The sequence below is a fragment of the Dendrobium catenatum genome, unplaced genomic scaffold, assembly GCF_001605985.2.
Source record: "Dendrobium catenatum unplaced genomic scaffold, ASM160598v2 fragScaff_scaffold_857, whole genome shotgun sequence".
NCBI classification, from domain to species: Eukaryota; Viridiplantae; Streptophyta; class Magnoliopsida; order Asparagales; family Orchidaceae; genus Dendrobium; species Dendrobium catenatum.
In genome coordinates, this window is record NW_021319319.1 from 5,450 (window position 1) to 23,947 (window position 18,498).

At 33.9% G+C, this 18,498-nt stretch overlaps 1 protein-coding gene across 1 annotated transcript in view; it reads left to right on the forward strand.

Moving 5' to 3' along the window:
- The window catches only part of LOC110092897 (protein OVEREXPRESSOR OF CATIONIC PEROXIDASE 3), a 14,329-nt gene extending 665 nt beyond the window's left edge, over positions 1 to 13,664 (forward strand). Inside the window, exons 2-5 of the mRNA XM_020817589.2 lie at positions 2,774 to 2,834; positions 12,081 to 12,404; positions 12,643 to 12,945; positions 13,183 to 13,664. Coding sequence (XP_020673248.2) covers positions 2,774 to 2,834; positions 12,081 to 12,404; positions 12,643 to 12,945; positions 13,183 to 13,326 — 832 coding nt within the window. The 3' untranslated portion in view covers positions 13,327 to 13,664. The remainder of the gene's footprint in view (positions 1 to 2,773; positions 2,835 to 12,080; positions 12,405 to 12,642; positions 12,946 to 13,182) is intronic.
- Positions 13,665 to 18,498: the final 4,834 nt, after the last annotated feature.

The window sequence follows — 18,498 nt, forward strand, 5'->3', positions numbered from 1 at the left end:
TCCAAACTTTTCATGTATATGCTCATTTTGTATCCTATTTCTAAGGGTAAAGCCACTTATCCACCTGAGCATCCTCATCTCTGCCACACGTAACTTAGTATTATGCTTCTCTTTTAATGGCCAACATTCGGCACCATAAAGCATTGCAGGCCTTACTACCATCTTATAGAATTTTTCCTTAAGTTTGAGTGATACTTCTCTATCACACAACAAGCCTGATGTTTTCCTCCACTTCATTCATCCAATTTGAATTCTACTAAAAATATCCCCATCTATTACTCTTAGAGATAGGATACGAAATGAGCATATACGTGAAAAGGTTGGAGTAGCTCTAGTAGAAGATAAGATTAGAGAGAGTCGCCTTAGATGGTTTGGTCACATAAAATGGCGGCCTTCCGATGACCCGGTTAGGAGAGTAGAGATATTAGATTTGACTTATGTTAAGAAAGGTAGGGGTAGACCTAAAAAGATTTGGTTAGAAAATTTTAGGAATAACCTTTCTTTATTAGATTTAAACGAGAATTTGACTTTAAATAGGACACAATGGAGAAAAAGGATTCATGTAGCCGACCCCACGTAGTGGGATAAAGGCTTGATGTTGTTGTTGTTGTTGTAATCATTATGTGTCTGCAAACAAGGGCGTGATTTCCTTTTTCATGAATAAGATCTTTGGCTTCTTGAAATGACCTGCAATGAAATTTCGTCGAATAGGATAAGACAGCAGGTGTCCAATGGATTTCAAGAATTGTCGCTGCGGACGTTGAGAGCGAGTGCAATATTACTGCTTTGATTTTGTAATGATGATACAAAATGGTGGGATCTTTCGCATTGAATTTGATTTGAGATGTTTTGATCTACTTTTGCTAGATTCAGACTATAAATACAAGAGGTGAGGCCATGAGAATTAGATCATTTCTGTCACTATTTGTTTCCTCTGTTCTTGGATACCTTTGTTGACGTGTATGGCTTGTGCAAGTATGTGAGCAAGTTTTTTCGTGAGAGGCCAAAATTGGGCTGAGGCGACTGCTATTGATTTTTCCACAGTTGTGAAGGCTAAGGGTTAGGCTGAAGCAACCATTGCCGAGTTTACTTGGAAGCTAGATGATGTCCTCTGTGTTGTTCATAAAGACGACTTAGTGTTTGTTGGATGACTGTTATTTTGATGGGGTGATGATTGCATTTGAAGGCTGGTGGCTAGATGTGTGCTCTATCATAGATTTAAGGATCCTTCCTGTTACTTCTGAGAATTTCCTGATAGCAATATTGAAAAAGATTGAAAGTGAGTGCAACTTATAAATGAGCTACATTGGCCCTGATTTTGTAACTTTGCTATACTTTTGATTTAATGGATATAATTAGATTCTTTTGTTAGTTATTTTTTGTACCTTTTGATACCTGAGTCATGATGTTATCTAGTTTTTGTGCACTAATTTTAAACTTGCTGAGCTTTTTGTGAGGAATTGAGACTTCGAACTTTTTTTTCTTTTTGTGATGCAAGTTGACCCTCTCGACTCAGTGATGAGCAGGTTCGTCGCTTGTGTACGAAGTTGTCTTTGATGAGTTGTGCCTTATACCAGACTTTTGGTCTTTACAGGGGTAACCATCAAAACTTTCCAGTTGAGGGGACTAGCAATTTGCTCTTGTTGCGAAGCTTGTTGCGTTAAAGGGAGAGGGAGTCATCTGTTAGAGCCTTTCATTCCCATCGTCTGTAGTGTGAGACTTTGCTGACTAAGTAGGAAATAGCACGTTACTTTTTATGGAGCTTGTTACAAAAAAGAGAGAGGTTACACCGTATAGCGGCTATTGGTGTGGTTCCTATAGTTGCATATAATGTCGGGGCAATTAAGACTCTTCTTCTATTGGAGATTTGCATGCTACTCATTATGAAGCTTGTTGCTACGAGGGGAGTCGTACAACATTGGCTTAGACATTTTGCTGTTGATGATGTGATCGTTGTCTCACCATGATGACGTTTATCCTGTTTATACGGAATACTGAATATTTTGGGAGGTGAAATAGATTTCCTCGTAGCTATAGATGGCGCATTTATTCTGATATGTCATTATGATGTCCTTTCTATGTAATGAGTCACTTTTTGATTTATGGCTTCCCATGTGATGCTTCATGGTTGCCCTCCTATAAATAGAATGAGTTGGTTCTTTGGAATGTGAATAGACTTACATGTGGGTAGTTTCTATTGAGATGGTGGTAATCCTTGAGCTTGCTTTTCTATGGGTAAGCTTACATTCTGATGGCTGGTGTGGCTACGAGCTTTCATTGATTTCATGATTCTCCCCCTATGACATAGGGGGAAAAAGAAAAAGAAAGGAGATCTTCCTTCCTAATGTTAGCCTTTCGGTGTAAATATTTTTTTACATAGGGGTGATTTGCGGCTCACTTTTTAAGAAGAGTGAAAGTGCAGATGGCTAGGGTGTTGTAGGATAGTGGTCTATGCACGGCTTCCATCTTTTCCCTTTTTCTTCCATTGGTCCTTCAAGGAGGTAGCATTAGTTGAAGCAAGTCTGAGATGAAACCCAGGCTGATTTTGTTGCTAAGAAGGTTGAGGAGCCAATTCTTTTTTTTGGGCGAGTCAGGAAGGTAATTCTTTTCCCTGAGTGGCCCGGTGGATCAGGATACTTATTTGTAGGAAAGAGAGCTGCATGCAAGTATCCTGATGTGTTTCTAGGAAATAATCTCTTAAGGAGAGGTGCCAGGTGAAAAGTAGGGTGAAATGAGGGTTGAGGTTCTCGTCCCATTTCACTTGACTTTGTAGAGCTGCTATCTTCGATAGGGGGTTATTTCACTGGAAACTAAAGCGAGTCTTTTGCGAGAATGTAAGTATAAATGCTTGTAATGAAAGACATGAAATGAAGGTTGTTTTTTTATCTATGTTTGTTTTTGTTTTTATTATTTTGTTGAGATACTTAATTGAGAAATGCATGTGTTTGAATGCTTATTTGTTCTTACTTGATGATAATAAACAATATTGTTGATTTTTGCTTGAGGGTAAGTTTGATGAAACTCTATTCTTGCAAGAGATATTCATAGCAAAGGATCTAACACATTTGCCTGAGTTCCCCAAGCGTAGGTTGAATAATTGGTGAACATATGCTTTTCTTTTTCTTTCATTTTCAAGTGTGGGTGAGCTTGTTTGGAGTTATCTTCTAAATAGGCTGTCCTTGAGTAATAGGTATTTTGATGCTTGGATCTTGAATTTTTTGGGGTTGCCGACCTTAGTGTTCACTCATCCAATTTTCAAGTACATGATGTAAGGGTTGACCCATCTTACATGATATAGAATTTGATGATCCGTCCCTATTTGTATCACATCTTCTTCCTTTATGTTATGTGTTAAAATTTGTATGACAGGTTGATCGTCGATGCTTTCTTGTTTAGAGAGAAGGTTGGCGAGTTGGTTTAGATTATTGGAAATTTGGAAAATTTTGAAATATTCAAGCTGGTTGATTTTTTCTTTGAATTTAAATAGATATTTTGTGAGTAGCTTGTCTTAAGAGTAAGGAATATCTCTTGGAGATCTTTGATATGTTGGTTGAGAGATCGGCACTTGACCAGGAGGTCTTTTACATATAATTCGATGTTTCTTCTCTTTTGCTTCTTGAAGATTTTGTCCATCATCCTTTGATAATTTGCTCTAGAATTTTTTAGCCCGGATTGCATGACTTTGTAGCATTACAAACCTTCTGTTGTGATTAATGTAGTTTTTTTTCGCAATTTTCATGGTGCATATTGATGTGGTGGTAGCCTGAGAAGGTGCCCAAGAAGCTCATTACCGGAATATCTTATGCCCACACTTTATATTTGTCGCTTCTTGATTGGCATGAGAGCTAGGATGTAGGATTCATTGTTGGGAAAGTGAGGTAGTGCCGAGTATGGAGTGGGCGAGTGAGGTAGAGGGCGGCTCCATGATAACTATGAGTATGCGAGCTAGTACGGTGTTGTAGTATGAGGTTAATTGGGAGTTGCGGACAACCTGTGCTGAGTCTTGGATCGTCGTGAGTGATCAAATGAGCAAATTGAGGTCGTGGAGAAAATATACAGTGGTCGACATTACTGAGGTGAGTAGGGAGCACCCAGAAACTACCTGATAAATACCTTTGAAAACATTTTTGTATTTACAGATTCTCTCTATTTATATGACCCCAATCTTCTTGCACTTTTGTGATTGATTTTCCCTGATAATGTGAATTCCTTTTTTCCTGATATTTAAAGAAAGATGGATTTCTTTATTGATGAATTCCTTGTTGACCCCAATCCTTAAGCTTGTGTGTCCCATGATTAATGGAGATTATTAATCAACCAAGGTTGAACCAAAAATCTTGGTGGTTCAAGCTTGTAAAACAATTTAGTTTATAATCTTGATCAACCAAAAATGTTGGTTGGCAATTTTTGTGGATCAAGGCTGTAAAAGGTCGTCCAATTCTATGCCAATCTTGTTGTGTTAGATAGTCCTTATTTATATAATTTTTTTTATCAATCTTCTTGTGTTCGATAGTCTAATTTATATAATTTTTTATCTGCCAAAAACAAGTATTTTGGTCAATAACTATCTTGATTTTGACATGGATTTGAAGAGCACTGCTCTTTTCTATTTCCTATATGGTAAGTTTTATTGGATAAAATGAATGTATCATTCTCGCAGTTATAATATCTTTCTATAGCTTATTGTAATGACTTGTTGTAGCTTATTATATTTTTTATTATCTAGAATTGATTTACTTTCTATCAGTTCTCACTGCTTTGATGGTCATGATTCGAATCATTCGAAACGCCAAATTCTTTTTTTCTCTCAACTAATGTTTCTTCCTTTATTGCATTTCACAAACTGACATTTCCGTCACTTCAATTGATGACATCCTTCAGTGGCAGATTTCTATCGATTGATTTTTCTTTGTTAAGCGTTTTATTCATTTCTTTTGTACTGGTACCTAAGGCTTCATTTGGGACAATTTTTTTCTGCTTTCTAAAACAGTTTTTTAGTACAAAAAATTTTTGAATTAGAAAATTTTTAACAATAAAGCTGCTTTAGAAAGCAGTAAAAAAGCTATCCCAAATGAAGTCTAAGTCTAATATTTGTTGGATTTGAATTTCTCGTTTCATTAAAAATTTCTATTAATGATTTTATCTTTTGAGGAATTAACTTGCAGAAGTCTTGCTCATAATTTGTGTCTAGTTCTTCTCCATACAATGACTTCTATGTTTAAAATTTATCCCGAATATGATTTCTACATTTTCTTCAATTAATGAACTTTTTGCAAGTTTTGAGGTGGATTATAAGTTTTTTGGTATTCAAAAGGTGGAAGCATTGAAGTTTTATCCTCTAGTTGGCCGGAAAAACTTACTAAGTACACCTTTTTTGATGTACGGGATATTTTCTTTTTTGGGGCCTCTCTTTAGATAAATTTCAAATGAAAAAAAAAACTCTAGATGCTTCTCTAATAAAACTAAAAAAAAGAATGCTCTTAATGTAGAACATCATGTCAATTATGAAGGCTCCATCACAAGATCAAGAACTTTCGTGCATCAATCAAGATCAAGGGTAATACAACATCAAGCATGAGATTTATTAAAATCATGGAGAAATTAGACTAAAAAATTGTAATTGATTTTAAAATTTGGATTTCAAACATGAAATTAAAATTTTTGAAATTTCAAACTTTAAGGATTCATATCTTTTGCTTTAGGACTTTTTTCCTTGCATTTAATTTTATTTTGAAATGATTGGAAGCTCATAGGCTGGCCAAGCAAGCTACCCGCTCCAAATTTGAAATTTGCTTTAAAATAGGTTTTTGGAATGATTCCAACTCTTGCCCTCTTTACGTGGCTGGCTACATGTCTCTCCTTTTACTTAGTTTCTTAGAATTTTGAGTTGTTTTAGTTCTTAAAGAATGCTTTGAAATGAATTAAATTAGTTTTGTTGTTTTTAGAGAAAAAAAAAGAGTAAAATTCTATATGGGTTAGAATTTCGTTGTCAACCTTGAGCCCTTATTGGTGGGAGAGTTGGCTATCTTCTCTTTACTTCTTGTTTTGCTTTTCATCCACTTCCAAATGACCATTTATTTTCTCTCCAACACCCCTAACATCATCAAAGGCCATCTTCCAAGTGCCCACGTCCATCAACTCATTTAAAATACCTTCAGGAAATCTCTGGGCCCAAACTAGGTCTCTCATACCTTGTCTTTGCTCACTCCCTCCACCATCTTTTAAACATTTGGGAACTTCACCAACTACTCCTAAACTGGTCTATGCACAACCGTTTAATATTCCCATTTCATTCTATCACCTAATCATTCCACATCCTTCTCTATTTCTCAAAACCTAAACTTGTCCAATCAACCTAGCAAGGATCCACTATACTTACTTTTGAAGCGACTCCCCAAGAAGGCCTTTAAACATCAAAGATTCTATCCATCTACTACATAATACATTTACATAATTACCCTATCCCTTTCAAGTGAACGTAGGTCTAAACCCCTCTCCATTTCCTAACCTTAAATTTTAAACCTTAAAATGGAGCTTTCATGTTTGGTCTCTTTCAAGGCTTGGTTGATCACCTCTTTTGACCATCGCCTCACATAATTTATCCACAACACTTAATTGTTTATTAGTTCATTGATAATGCCTTAATACGATAATTGGAAGCCTATGATAAAGCTCCAAGAGAAGTGCTATGGAGAGTTCTACATAAGAAAGGGGTTAAAAATGCCTATATTGAAGTCATTAAGGATATGTATGCTGGAGCTGTTAAGAACAATGTGGTTTGACCAAGTATTTTATTATTTCAGTTGGATTACATCAAGGATCAACCTTAAGCCCATACCTTTTTGTTTTAATCATGGATGTTCTCACTAGACATTTGCAAGAGGTTGTACCCTGGTGTATGCTTTTTGCTGATGATATTTTTCTTCTTGATCAGACTATAGAGAGAGTTGATGGTAAACTTAAATTATGGAGGTCAACGTTAGAGTCTAAAGGATTTCGTTTAAGAAGGTCTAAAACTTAATATATGGAGTGTAATTTTAGTAATAATATATCTAATGAGTTATTGTAACTTTGGACGATTAAGTCATTAATAAGAGTACACATTTTAGATATCTTGGGTCTATTATTTAGAGTGATGGTGAAATAAGTGGGGATATTATTAGTAGAATTCAAATTAGATGGTTAAAGTGGAGGAATGCATCAAGCTTGTTGTGTGATAGAAAAGTTCCTCTCAAACTTAAGGGAAAATTCTATAAGATGATAGTGAGACTTGTGATGATGATGCTCAGGTGGATGAGTGGCTTTACTCTTAGAAACAGGATACGAAATGGTATATACGTGAAAATGTTGGAGTAGTTCTAGTGGAAGATAAGATTAGAGAGAGTCGCCTTAGATGTTTTGGTCACATAAAATGGCAGCCTTTTGATGATCCGGTTAGGAAAGTAGATGCATTAGATTTGACTTATGTTAAGAAAGGTAAAGGTAGACCTAAAAAGACTTGGTGATAAAGTATTAGAAATGGTCTTTCTTTATTAGATTTAGATGAGAATTTGACTAGGACACAATAGAGAAAAAGGATCCGACCCTACTTAGTGGGATAAAGGCTTGTTGTTGTTGAATGGCTATACCAAATTTGTTATCAATGTCAAAGTTTGGACTTTGGCAAATTGAAGACAAAGTGTGCATCAAGGTCATCACAATTGGGTTTCATGAATCGACAAAACGGGAAGTAGATAAAAGTATTTCTCTATTGAATAAGCACTACCTTCATAACTTTATGATTCTATATATTAGTAAAATTAATTCGTAATAGATGTATTTAGTTACAATCTGATAAATTGCCAAACTTTTAATTTAATTCCTTAAGTTAGATTAACTAATTCCATTATATAGCTTAGCCATTCACATGGAGCTAACCTTAACCTATATTTTCTTGAATATTATATATTAGAGAGGGTGTGATCCACTTAAAAACTCAATGAACTACTTTTTTAATGTAGAAAAAAGTTATAACATTGTTGCTATATTTATTTTATTGTGAGTTACTGGAAATTGAGCACATTTATTGTCATAATTGAAAACTTTTATATGCAATACTTAGAAGTTAAGAAATTATATTTCATGCATCTATTTCATTATTGGTTTGGTACACAATGTGTTTGAAATAAAATAAAATAATAATAATCATACTTGTTAATGGAAAAATGGTGCGCGCCATGGTGTATGCTGTGGCGTGTTGCACCTACGTCGCCAGCTGCATGGCGCGGTGAACATGGTGCGTGCAATTTGAATTTTAGGGATTTTTTTAATAAAATTATAAAGAATTTTTAATATTTATATATTTTAATTTCTAAAATGATGTAATAATTAATTTTAAAATTATTTGATATGATTATAATAGCTTAGTTAGGTTTTATTAGACTTTATTTTAGTTGATATTTTGGACGAACTTGAAGCTCACTTTAATTGTTTGAACTTTGGACCACAAACATATTCAACCAAGCCTTACACAACTTGATTAATAATCCAAAATAGGTTCCATATAATTATTTTTATAATTATTTTTTATTTTAAATCGGGTTCAAAATGGTGCGCGCCTCACCATGCACTATGTGCCATGACTCCATGGGAAATTTGCGTCACATTGTGCAATTCATCGTTGACAAGTATGATAATAATTTAAAAGTACTTATCTACATCAGTATTTACACATTTCATTAAAATGACATCTAAGGATTATCATCATGAAATATTGATAATAAGGGAAGAATCATGCCTTTATCCGATATCTTATATGCTTTTGAATTAGGAAAAGGCATAAGAGAACATATTTTAGTTTACTCAATTTGTATGTTCAAAATATATCAAATGGTTTAAGGGAAGGCTAACATTAATGGTATGTAACCATTAGCAATTAAAAGAGCAAACCTAATCTAGGCCTCATCCCTACTCTTTCAAAATGAATTGAGACAATGTCACATCCTATCTTGTGACATTTAGATGCTTGATTCCCATTAAATTATGTTGTTATATGGATCACATCTATGATGCACAGACACGAACATGGCGACACAGACACGACATGACACATACATTAGATAGTTAGTTATTAAAAATTGCTAGGGTCAAGCATCAATGTCAAGATAGTGTTAGACTTTGATGTTGATATGACATCAGGCATTGTTGTGAAACCAAAGTCGCGATCCGCCAAAGAGAAATAAAAATGAGAATATTCAATGATTGGGATATTGAGTACGGGCAATTGATTTAGCATTGTGGATAAAAAATAAGAAATTTAGTTTTTATATTTTAAATAATAAAAATTTTAAGTATAAGAAATTATATTAAAAAAATTGTAAAATATTTAAGACACGCATGTCCAATTTGTACTTAATATATTTTTTTATCAAACACATCTTTGGCGTCCTTGAAACGTGTTGGAGGTGTGTCGGATGAGTGTCTTGTCGAATGCGTGCCGGACACTACACGCCTCTTTGAGAAAAAAATGTTAGTGCATCATAGGATCACATATTGTGCTATGTCATCCCTATGGTTAGGATCAATATCTATGTTGCACGGACATGGACACGGCGACACGGACACGACATGACACGGACACGGGACACGGCTTTTTTTGAAAATATAGGACACGGGTACGGCGCGGACACGGCAATACATTTTTTTTATATAATGTATATATATTAATGTAATATCATATTAAAAATGACAAACAATAATAAATGAATGACACGATAACTTGTCTAGCTTATAATATAAAAATTTAGTACAAAATATCTAGTATAACCACAAAAATATAAGCAAATAATCACTTACTACAACATCAAGCATTTAAGTTTCAACTTCTAGGATTAGCTTTAGAGGTTTGTTTTTGGTCTTTAATATCATCATCATTGAGTATCACTACTTTTAACTCTGGTTCAACATGAGAAAGATTTGTAATTGTGCAAAAAGAGAGGAGATGAAAGTACCTTCACTGCCAAAGAGAAATGAAAATGAGAATATTCGATGAATGAGTATTAAATGCAAACGTTGATTTGGTGTTGTGGATATGAAATAAGAAATATAGTTTAAATCTCGCCAAATATAATAAATTATGTTTTAAAAAAATTAGAAAATATTTAAGATACGCGTGTCCAATTTGTTTTTAATATTTTTTTAATCGGACATGTTTTCGGCGTGTCCGACACGTGTCGGAGGAGTGTCGTGTCGGACACGGTGTCGGACACTGCACGCCTCTTTGAGGAGAAGTGTCGGTGCATCATAAATCAATATCTTTTTAGCTGTCTTAAAGATGATAAAATGATTGTTACATATAAATATCATGAGAATGATTGTGTTTAAAACAACCACAAGTCGAGGCGGAAGTCATGCGTATCAGGGCTTACGCCTCGAACCATCCAGCGAAGCCTACGATTTTTTCACACAAGGCGTACGCATTAGAGCGTAACGCCTCGAGGCAGAAATTTTTTCTTCGGTGCATATGTAAATACGACGCAGCTGATTCGTGTATTTTTTTATGCTATTATTGTTTCATTCTAGAGCTAACAAAATATTAACTGATATAGGGGATAAAGGAAAAAATATTATAGATGAAGAAGAGTTTGAGGATGACTTTGACATTAATTATGAAGATTCTTCTGAAGAAAATCAAAGTGATGATGAGCCTGCATTGGGTTTTGATCTTAAAGGATGTTTTATTTTTAAGTGAATTTATTTTAAATCTTCTTTTCCAGTAATATACTAATGTTATCTTAGAACAAATCATCAAATTCACAATTGACGTAATATTTTATTATTTTTTGACATTTTTGTCATTATTCATAATTTTAAATTGCTTTATTTTTATAATTTTTTAGGCTTACGCCTCGATCCGTCTCGAGGCTTACGCCTCGACTCGCTTAGCCAAAACGCCTCGATTCCCGATTTTGCCTTTTAAAACTTGGTTTAAAATCAATGATAAAACACTCAAGTTACTTTCACTCAAGTCATTATATTAGAGCAGTCCAAGTTGACAGTTCATGACTTACCAACTATTGCACCTACCTTCGATAATTCTTTGGTTGTCTATGAATTACCGTCTAAGTTACATATTAATTATGCATCTAGCTTGGCAATTTGTGATGGACCAGATAATATACCACGTGTGCCATCCATTAATATACCTGTTATTGTTTTTTCTTTTGATGGTTTTGGTTTCAGTCTGTCTTTAGAATTTTTAATTATTTAGAACTAGTGTAGTATTTAAGTAATGCCTTGGAATTAATGAAATAATTTTTGTTTTAAAAAAAATAAAATTGAGAAGTGAAATTCTCTAGGTTGGAGCTTGGCGGTCGGCCTTGGACAAGCCTTGGTAGAAGAGATGGTTATCCAATTTTTAGTTTGTCTTTTTTAACCACTTCTTCATCAACCTTTACATTCTCTCCTACATTAGTTCCTAAAATCATCTAAGGGCAATCCCAATGTCCTCTCAACCATCAAACCATTTAAAATCAATACAAGAAGTTCTCAGCCAAAACGAGGAGTCTTTATACCTACTTTTTGGCTCATCTCTCTCCATTATAGTCTAAACACTTGTAATCTTTACCAACGAATTGATATGAGCACATCACTTTCAAAAGAGCTGTTTTAAAAAACAGTAAGAAAGCCATCCCAAACAAAGTCTTAGTTCATCCTCTTTTGAAGTATTCATAAGTCCGGTGGTTTGATATATTGATATCATCTCCCTTGCATACTTTTTTGTTTTCAATTCATCTTGCAATAAGGCTTCTACATTAAAGTGCAGCATTCTGATTGCCGTCTACTAGGGAAATCTACTGATTTGTTTATTTCTGCGTCCCATCATTCAAGAAACTCATTTATTTTGCACCCTTCTTATTTATTTCTTGATATAGTGATTTTTATCTTAAGATTCCTAGTTTATTTTCTCCCAAAAATTTTGGATTTCTCTTATTCTAGTATGAAAATTATATTTATCAGTTGGATTTTATGATGATCTGATTCTCTTATAATTAAATGATGCCATCAGCTTCATTGATGATTTCTGTATGCATTGTTGTCAGAGAACTCCAGAACATAATGACAGAGAGAAAGATAAGATAGATGAAGATGCCTTTGAAGCACTTTTTAGCCAACTGGAGGAAGATTTGAAAACTGATGTGATATTTTCTGAGGACGAAAAAGATGAAATAACCGAAGATGATCTTGTTAGGCTTGAACAGGAGTTAGACGAAGCCCTGTGTGATGAAGAATTTGATGAGGTTTTTCCCTCTAGGTCAGATGACATGAATTATTCTGACGATGATGAAGAGTTGCAGCCAAAGCTTAAGAATTGGCAGCTTCGACGGTTGGCATATGCGTTAAAGATTGGTCGTCGTAAAGCTAGTGTAAGCACACCTGATTTTTTATTGAAATCACATATTTTTAAGTTTCCTACAATCAAATTGCCTGTTATTCTTAATCTTAATCTAACCAGAATTCATATTGAGTTAATTATCTTGCTATGTTAGGTTTACAAGTTTCTTGATCTAATTTACTTTTGCTTAAGCTATTTGTTAATGGCTTTATGTTGCAATGAAAAGCTAGTTTTCTTTCTAATAAAATGTTTACAATGGATCTCTATAGATAAAAAATCTTTCATCAGAGCTTGGGCTTGAAAGAGCTCGTGTGCTAGAACTTCTTCGCGAACCGCCTCCAAATCTCGTAATGATGTGTGCTTCTTTGCCTGAGGAAGTTGCTAAAAACCCTGAACCTGTTTGTGAGCCAGTGGAATCTTCCTTTGATTCTGATATCAGCATTTCTAAAAGTGAACCCAAGGAAGTTGTTCCTGTTCATGTTATGCAAACAAGATGGTCAATGCAAAAGAGAATAAAGAAGGTTCAACTTATAACCCTTGAAAGGGTTTATGCCAGAACTAAGCGTCCCACTGTGAGTATGAACTTTATACACTTATATATGATTATATGATTATAATACCTTACTGTCGGTCATTCTTGGACTTGAAATTTGAATGAATTGGAGTTTTTCTCTTAAGATTTGTATTTGATTTTCTCCAAATATTTGCTGTTGTGGTGCTGTTTGTTAATTATGTGAATCTGAAGTTTTTATATATGCATATATAGATAGTTGTTTCTAACTTTTATTTTTGGCTGCACTGCCTTGAAGAATGCAATGATTAGCAGCATTGTTCATGTGACGAATCTTCCTTGGAAGAGGGTCGTGAAATGGTTTGAAGATAAAAGACTTGAAGATGGAGTTCCTGTTCACCGTGAACCTTTTCATAGATCATCTCATGTTAAGACTATTTAGTTTGGTCAAAGGCTGCTGCGTCAACCAAGTGGAAGAGTTTAAAAGGCAAGTTTTTAATAGAAGATTTGTTAAATGAATATGATATAAGAGGAAATTAGTCTTCTTGTACAGTTTGGCTGTGTTAGAAGATTTTATGTTGATAGATCTTCAACATAACATTTCTTTCTTACAAGTATCTAGCTTCTTCCCCCATTTTGGGCAGGTTTCTATTGTTTGTAAAAGGGCTGTGATTTTTAACTTTATTATTTTATTTTATTTTTTTAATTCCTGTTGAGATGCTATTTATAAAGTCGAAAGATATTTGTTGTTTTGTAACCTTAATGTCATATTTCATTCAACATAGCTTACCTTGGCCTGTTGGTTGAGAGCTTATGCTTCCAACTATGAGGTCTTGGGTTTGAGTCTTTGTGTATGCATTGTGTGTGTGAGTTTGCCAAAAAAATAAAAAAATATTTCATCCGAAAACTCTTGTTCTTGTCAGAACATGTATGAATAAGTTAGTATTCCTCAAATTGTTTTAAATATAAGAACACCTATTGCTTAAAATAGTTTATATTTTAAATGTTATTTTTTAATAAATAACTAATCGGAATCTGAGCTCATTCAATTATTAAATTTTAAACATAATGATATGAACAGTTAAACACTGGATTTACAATTATAGAACCTCGAGTGTTAAAGAAAGTTTTGAATAAGCCAAGTGGATTGCAGAAATGAAATTTCAAGTTAGCAAAATTGCTCTGTGGGTGTTGTGGCGGTGAAATTGGCAATACTATCACATTAAGTTCTCATGAAAATGAATAATAATAATAATAATGTGGTGTTATGGTGTTAGATCAAGTTAGTGGTTTTTAAATATTAAAATATCTAAAATTATTTATGCAAACTTATTATTTCTTGCCTTGTCTCTTTTTTATTTCCCCCCCTTGCCTTGTTGGAGAAAAGACAAGAAGATAGGGATAAGAGGAAAGAGAGGATTTCATGGCTAAACTAGGGTTATCTTCGTCAGTCTTGTTCATGATGTTATAGAGCATAAGGAAGACTCCTAAACTCTTATCTTCGATTTCGATTTTAGCGAGCTTATGAAGAAAAATATGATTTTTTTTTTATTTTACAAACATTTCACTTTATAGTTTTTAATATGTTATTGTACTCCTTATTAAAAGCAATTTGGTTGTATGAAATCAATGTTTCACCAACTAGTTTTTCCTATGTGAATATTTGAGTATATAAATTAATTTAGGCTTTTATGGTAATTATAATAGTTATGTAATAGGCTTAAAATTTTTATATAAATTCCCCTTTGAAATTAGAAGTTAAATCGAAAAAGTTTAGGAAGTGTATTGTTAAACATACAATATGGTTCTTTTTTAGTAATTCATTCATTATCTGAGTTAGCATTAGATTTCTAATGTAATTACTGTTGCATTGTATTTGCATTATGCAAAATATGATGTTGGAGATGGTTGATATGTAAACAAGTGCATACTCTAATATGTTACAAGGGCCATATAGGTTTTGTTTTTGTCTCATTTACCTAGTGTGGATGTGGGATAGATTTAGGCTCTACTTGTTGAAAGCGAGTGTGTGGGATGTCATGTGGCATGATTCTGTTTTGATTCTGACCCCACTTACTATAAAGGGGTGCAAGAGGTTGTGTGCTCCAAAAATTTGTGCCCCGGCCTCCCTCGCCTATGGGAGGAGTTTTAACTGATTAAGTTTCGAGGTAAATTTTAGGAAAGAAGACTGGGTTTGTAGATAAGACACTACCTAGAAATTTTGTCCTCATTTTGTGAGGCCTTTAGACCTGAGTTCTAGTTTCCTATATGCATAAGCCTTTATAGTTAATTACCTCTCCCGATAAAGGGAGAGAACTTTTGATTAAGGCTAGTCATCAAAACATATACGTAGAGATACATGTTATCTTGTATTTAGTAGTAGCATGGAATGATATTTTGGAATTTTATATTTAAAATTTAAAAATTTCACCATCTTGCACTTAAGCGGATGGTGAGGGAATGATTATGAGACGGATCAAGATCCCATGGTTACATCATCCTAGGCCATTGTGGTCCCTAGTCTACTTAGTAAAAGGAGATAGTTGACCCAACCTAACAAAAAGACCCTTGGCAGAAGCCATAGGTTGTGTCGTCCAAGGGTATTTTGTTGACTTGGGGTGAATATTTTTCTAAGGGGCAAATTTAAATCCACCTTAGTTAACAAAGGGCTTTGTGCTCTATCGATTATATCATATTGATTCATATCTCAAAGATGTAGTTTCATTGGTAAGCTTACGAGCTCTAGTCATGACCATAGTTTAGGGGTGTCATTTGGCGGCAAACCACCCGATTTATATGGACTTAGACATAACTATTTATCTGCGGTGCCATTTGGCGACAAAATTACCAGTTAGAGGACACGTGTCACATCCTTGCTGGCAATAAATTATTTGAGAATAAATTCTACTAATATTCTCGACCAGAAATTAGCTATTTGTAAGCTGAAGTGATACTTGAATTTGTCCACCTCGACAAATTATTTTCGCGGGTGGATGTATTTTTTCTTTAAGTGTTTTGATTATTAATTTTGATTTTGGAATATTCAAAATTTTAAATTTTGAATCTTGTGGGTATTTAGGTGGAGTTTTGATTTTTTTTGAATTGACCCCTCCGATTGAGATTTATGTTCAACAGGGTCATCATCAGGGTGTTTATGGGCTATTTTATTCATGGATTTAACCCTGTCGACTCTATTACTTTTTTGACACAGGATCGGGTTAGTTGTGGGCTTTATACCTTTGTTGGAGAATTTTATTCATTATAGGCCTTTGAAGGCCTAATATAAATATATAACAATAAATATCTCAGTTGATGTCGTGACCATATATTTGTTTGATAGGTCAAGCCATATTAACTCCTATTTACTTGTACAAAAGGATAATCCTCAAATGTTATGTGCAACTCATAACGCACTCGTCGAGGCCCATATGGGTATTTAGGGGGGATTTTTGTAATTATCTATTGAACATTATCGACTCTACTTATTTGCTTATAAGGGATCGGGTTCATTTTCGGTCTTATGTCTTTAATGATGATTTTTTCTTATTATAGGACTTGTGTTGCAAACTTGATTCATGCACTGTGATTTTAATGATAATAAGCATTATTATGTCTGATACTGCTTTCTCTTATTTCTTTGATATTTTATTTTATTTTTATGTGAACTAACGGTTCAAAAAATCAATTCACCATTCACTTGTAATTTTGATCAGCTTAAGATTGGGTAGACTATGGTTACAATCATTTTTCATTTGATTATGTATATTTTACTTTCTTGAGTCGTATCATGTAATTGGGTGGATATCATTGCTGAGTAATCTTGCACACACACAGAGGGAGAGATAAAAATTTTTTTGAGAGAGTTATTTTTGTAAGTAGTTCATACTATATGATCTTGGTTTCATACTATACGAAATAATTCATATTGTACAAAATGTTGTGCTCTGTCAAAACCCTAGCCGCCAAAGGTTAAGGAAGATACTAATTTTGTACTAATTGTATAGTATGATTTGGTTTGTACTGTATGTCCTAATTAAAATCTTTCTTAATTAATCTCTCAATATTATGCAATCAAATCATAAATAATTATTATGATCAATCATACTGTACGATAGAGTTTGTACTGTACGATTACCCGTGTACGAAATTGGTCATCCCAAACATCGTACCAAAAAAATCATGATTTTTGTATTGATCATATCATACAATATCCATAGTGCTGGAGGAGCACCCCTGTATGAAGTTGGCCATCCTAAGGATCGTCCCAAACCAACAGAAGGAATTTCTGCAAATCATATTACACGATGTTTTGATTGTATTGTTTGAAATGATATAAAAGTTAAATAGTTCATCTGAACGAACTTACTGGATGAGTCTGAAATACACTGATCATATTATATGATATATGTATCATACTGTACAAATAAAAGACAAATATCTTAAAATTTAGGTTTTTTTGTAGCCCACTATTTAAGAATTTCTAATACTCTTATTAGAAAATTTTTTACTGGTAAGTTAACCTGAGAGAGAGCTTTGAGAAGGAATAGAAGAGAGCTTAGATATATATATATCCATATGAGGGTTAGTTGTGAGGGATTCATAAAGGTTGATCCAAGCAAGGTTTCCACCCATCTTCGTCACGCTTCTTCCTTAGTTCCTTTGTGGCTCTTGGGAGGCTTTCATCAACATTGGATCTAAGGTTCTCTGCTTACTCCAGGAGGGAGTAAAAGGATTTACAGGTTCTCTGCATACTCCAGAAGGGAGTAAAAGGATTTTTAGGTTCTCTTCCTACTTTAGGAGGGACTAAAAGGATTCAAGGTACTCTTCCTCACCGTGTTGGTGGAAATCTTCTTTAACCTAAAAAATTACATTGATAAGTGAATCTATTTCTGAAATGTAAACTAGGTATACTCAGATCGTTACTTCCCTATATGCCTTAGGAATATAACTTACAAATCATATGATGCAAAAATTACTGCCATTACTGAATCTAAAGATGTGAATATTTATTTTATTGATAATTTACTTGGGTTACTCATTGCCTACGAGCAAGGAATGAGTCAAAGGCAGCTTGATGCAGGTGAAACAAGAAAATAGAAAATCATAGCCTTAAAGTCTAATGATTTTGATAGTAAATCTTTTGGACAATATGATTATGACTTTGTACTAATAACTAGGTAAGTCAAGAGCTTTTTAATGAAAAACCAAAAATGTCATCAGCAATGGAATAAAGGTAAGAATTATAAAAATTCTAAAATTTCTTCTGATGTTATATGATTTGAATGCAGGAAGCTAGGGCACCTGAAGTCCGATTTTCCAACTCTCAATGCTCACCCAAGCAAGGAAAAGGGTGAAGAAAAAGCTAAATTTAAAAAGGGTAAGCAAAGGACTCAAAAAGCTTTCTAGGCAGACTCAGCATTAAACTTTTTTGAAATTGAAGAAGAAGAGGAGGTAACCATCCTATGCTTAATGATAGATGATCATCTTAATCATTCTGATCAAGAAGAGGTATGCGAACTTACCTGTGATCAATTATTTAAAGTTTCTAAAAAAAATTCATACTACACATATGAAGCTTAAAAAATCACATGCTTGCCATAAATCTGACTTTTAA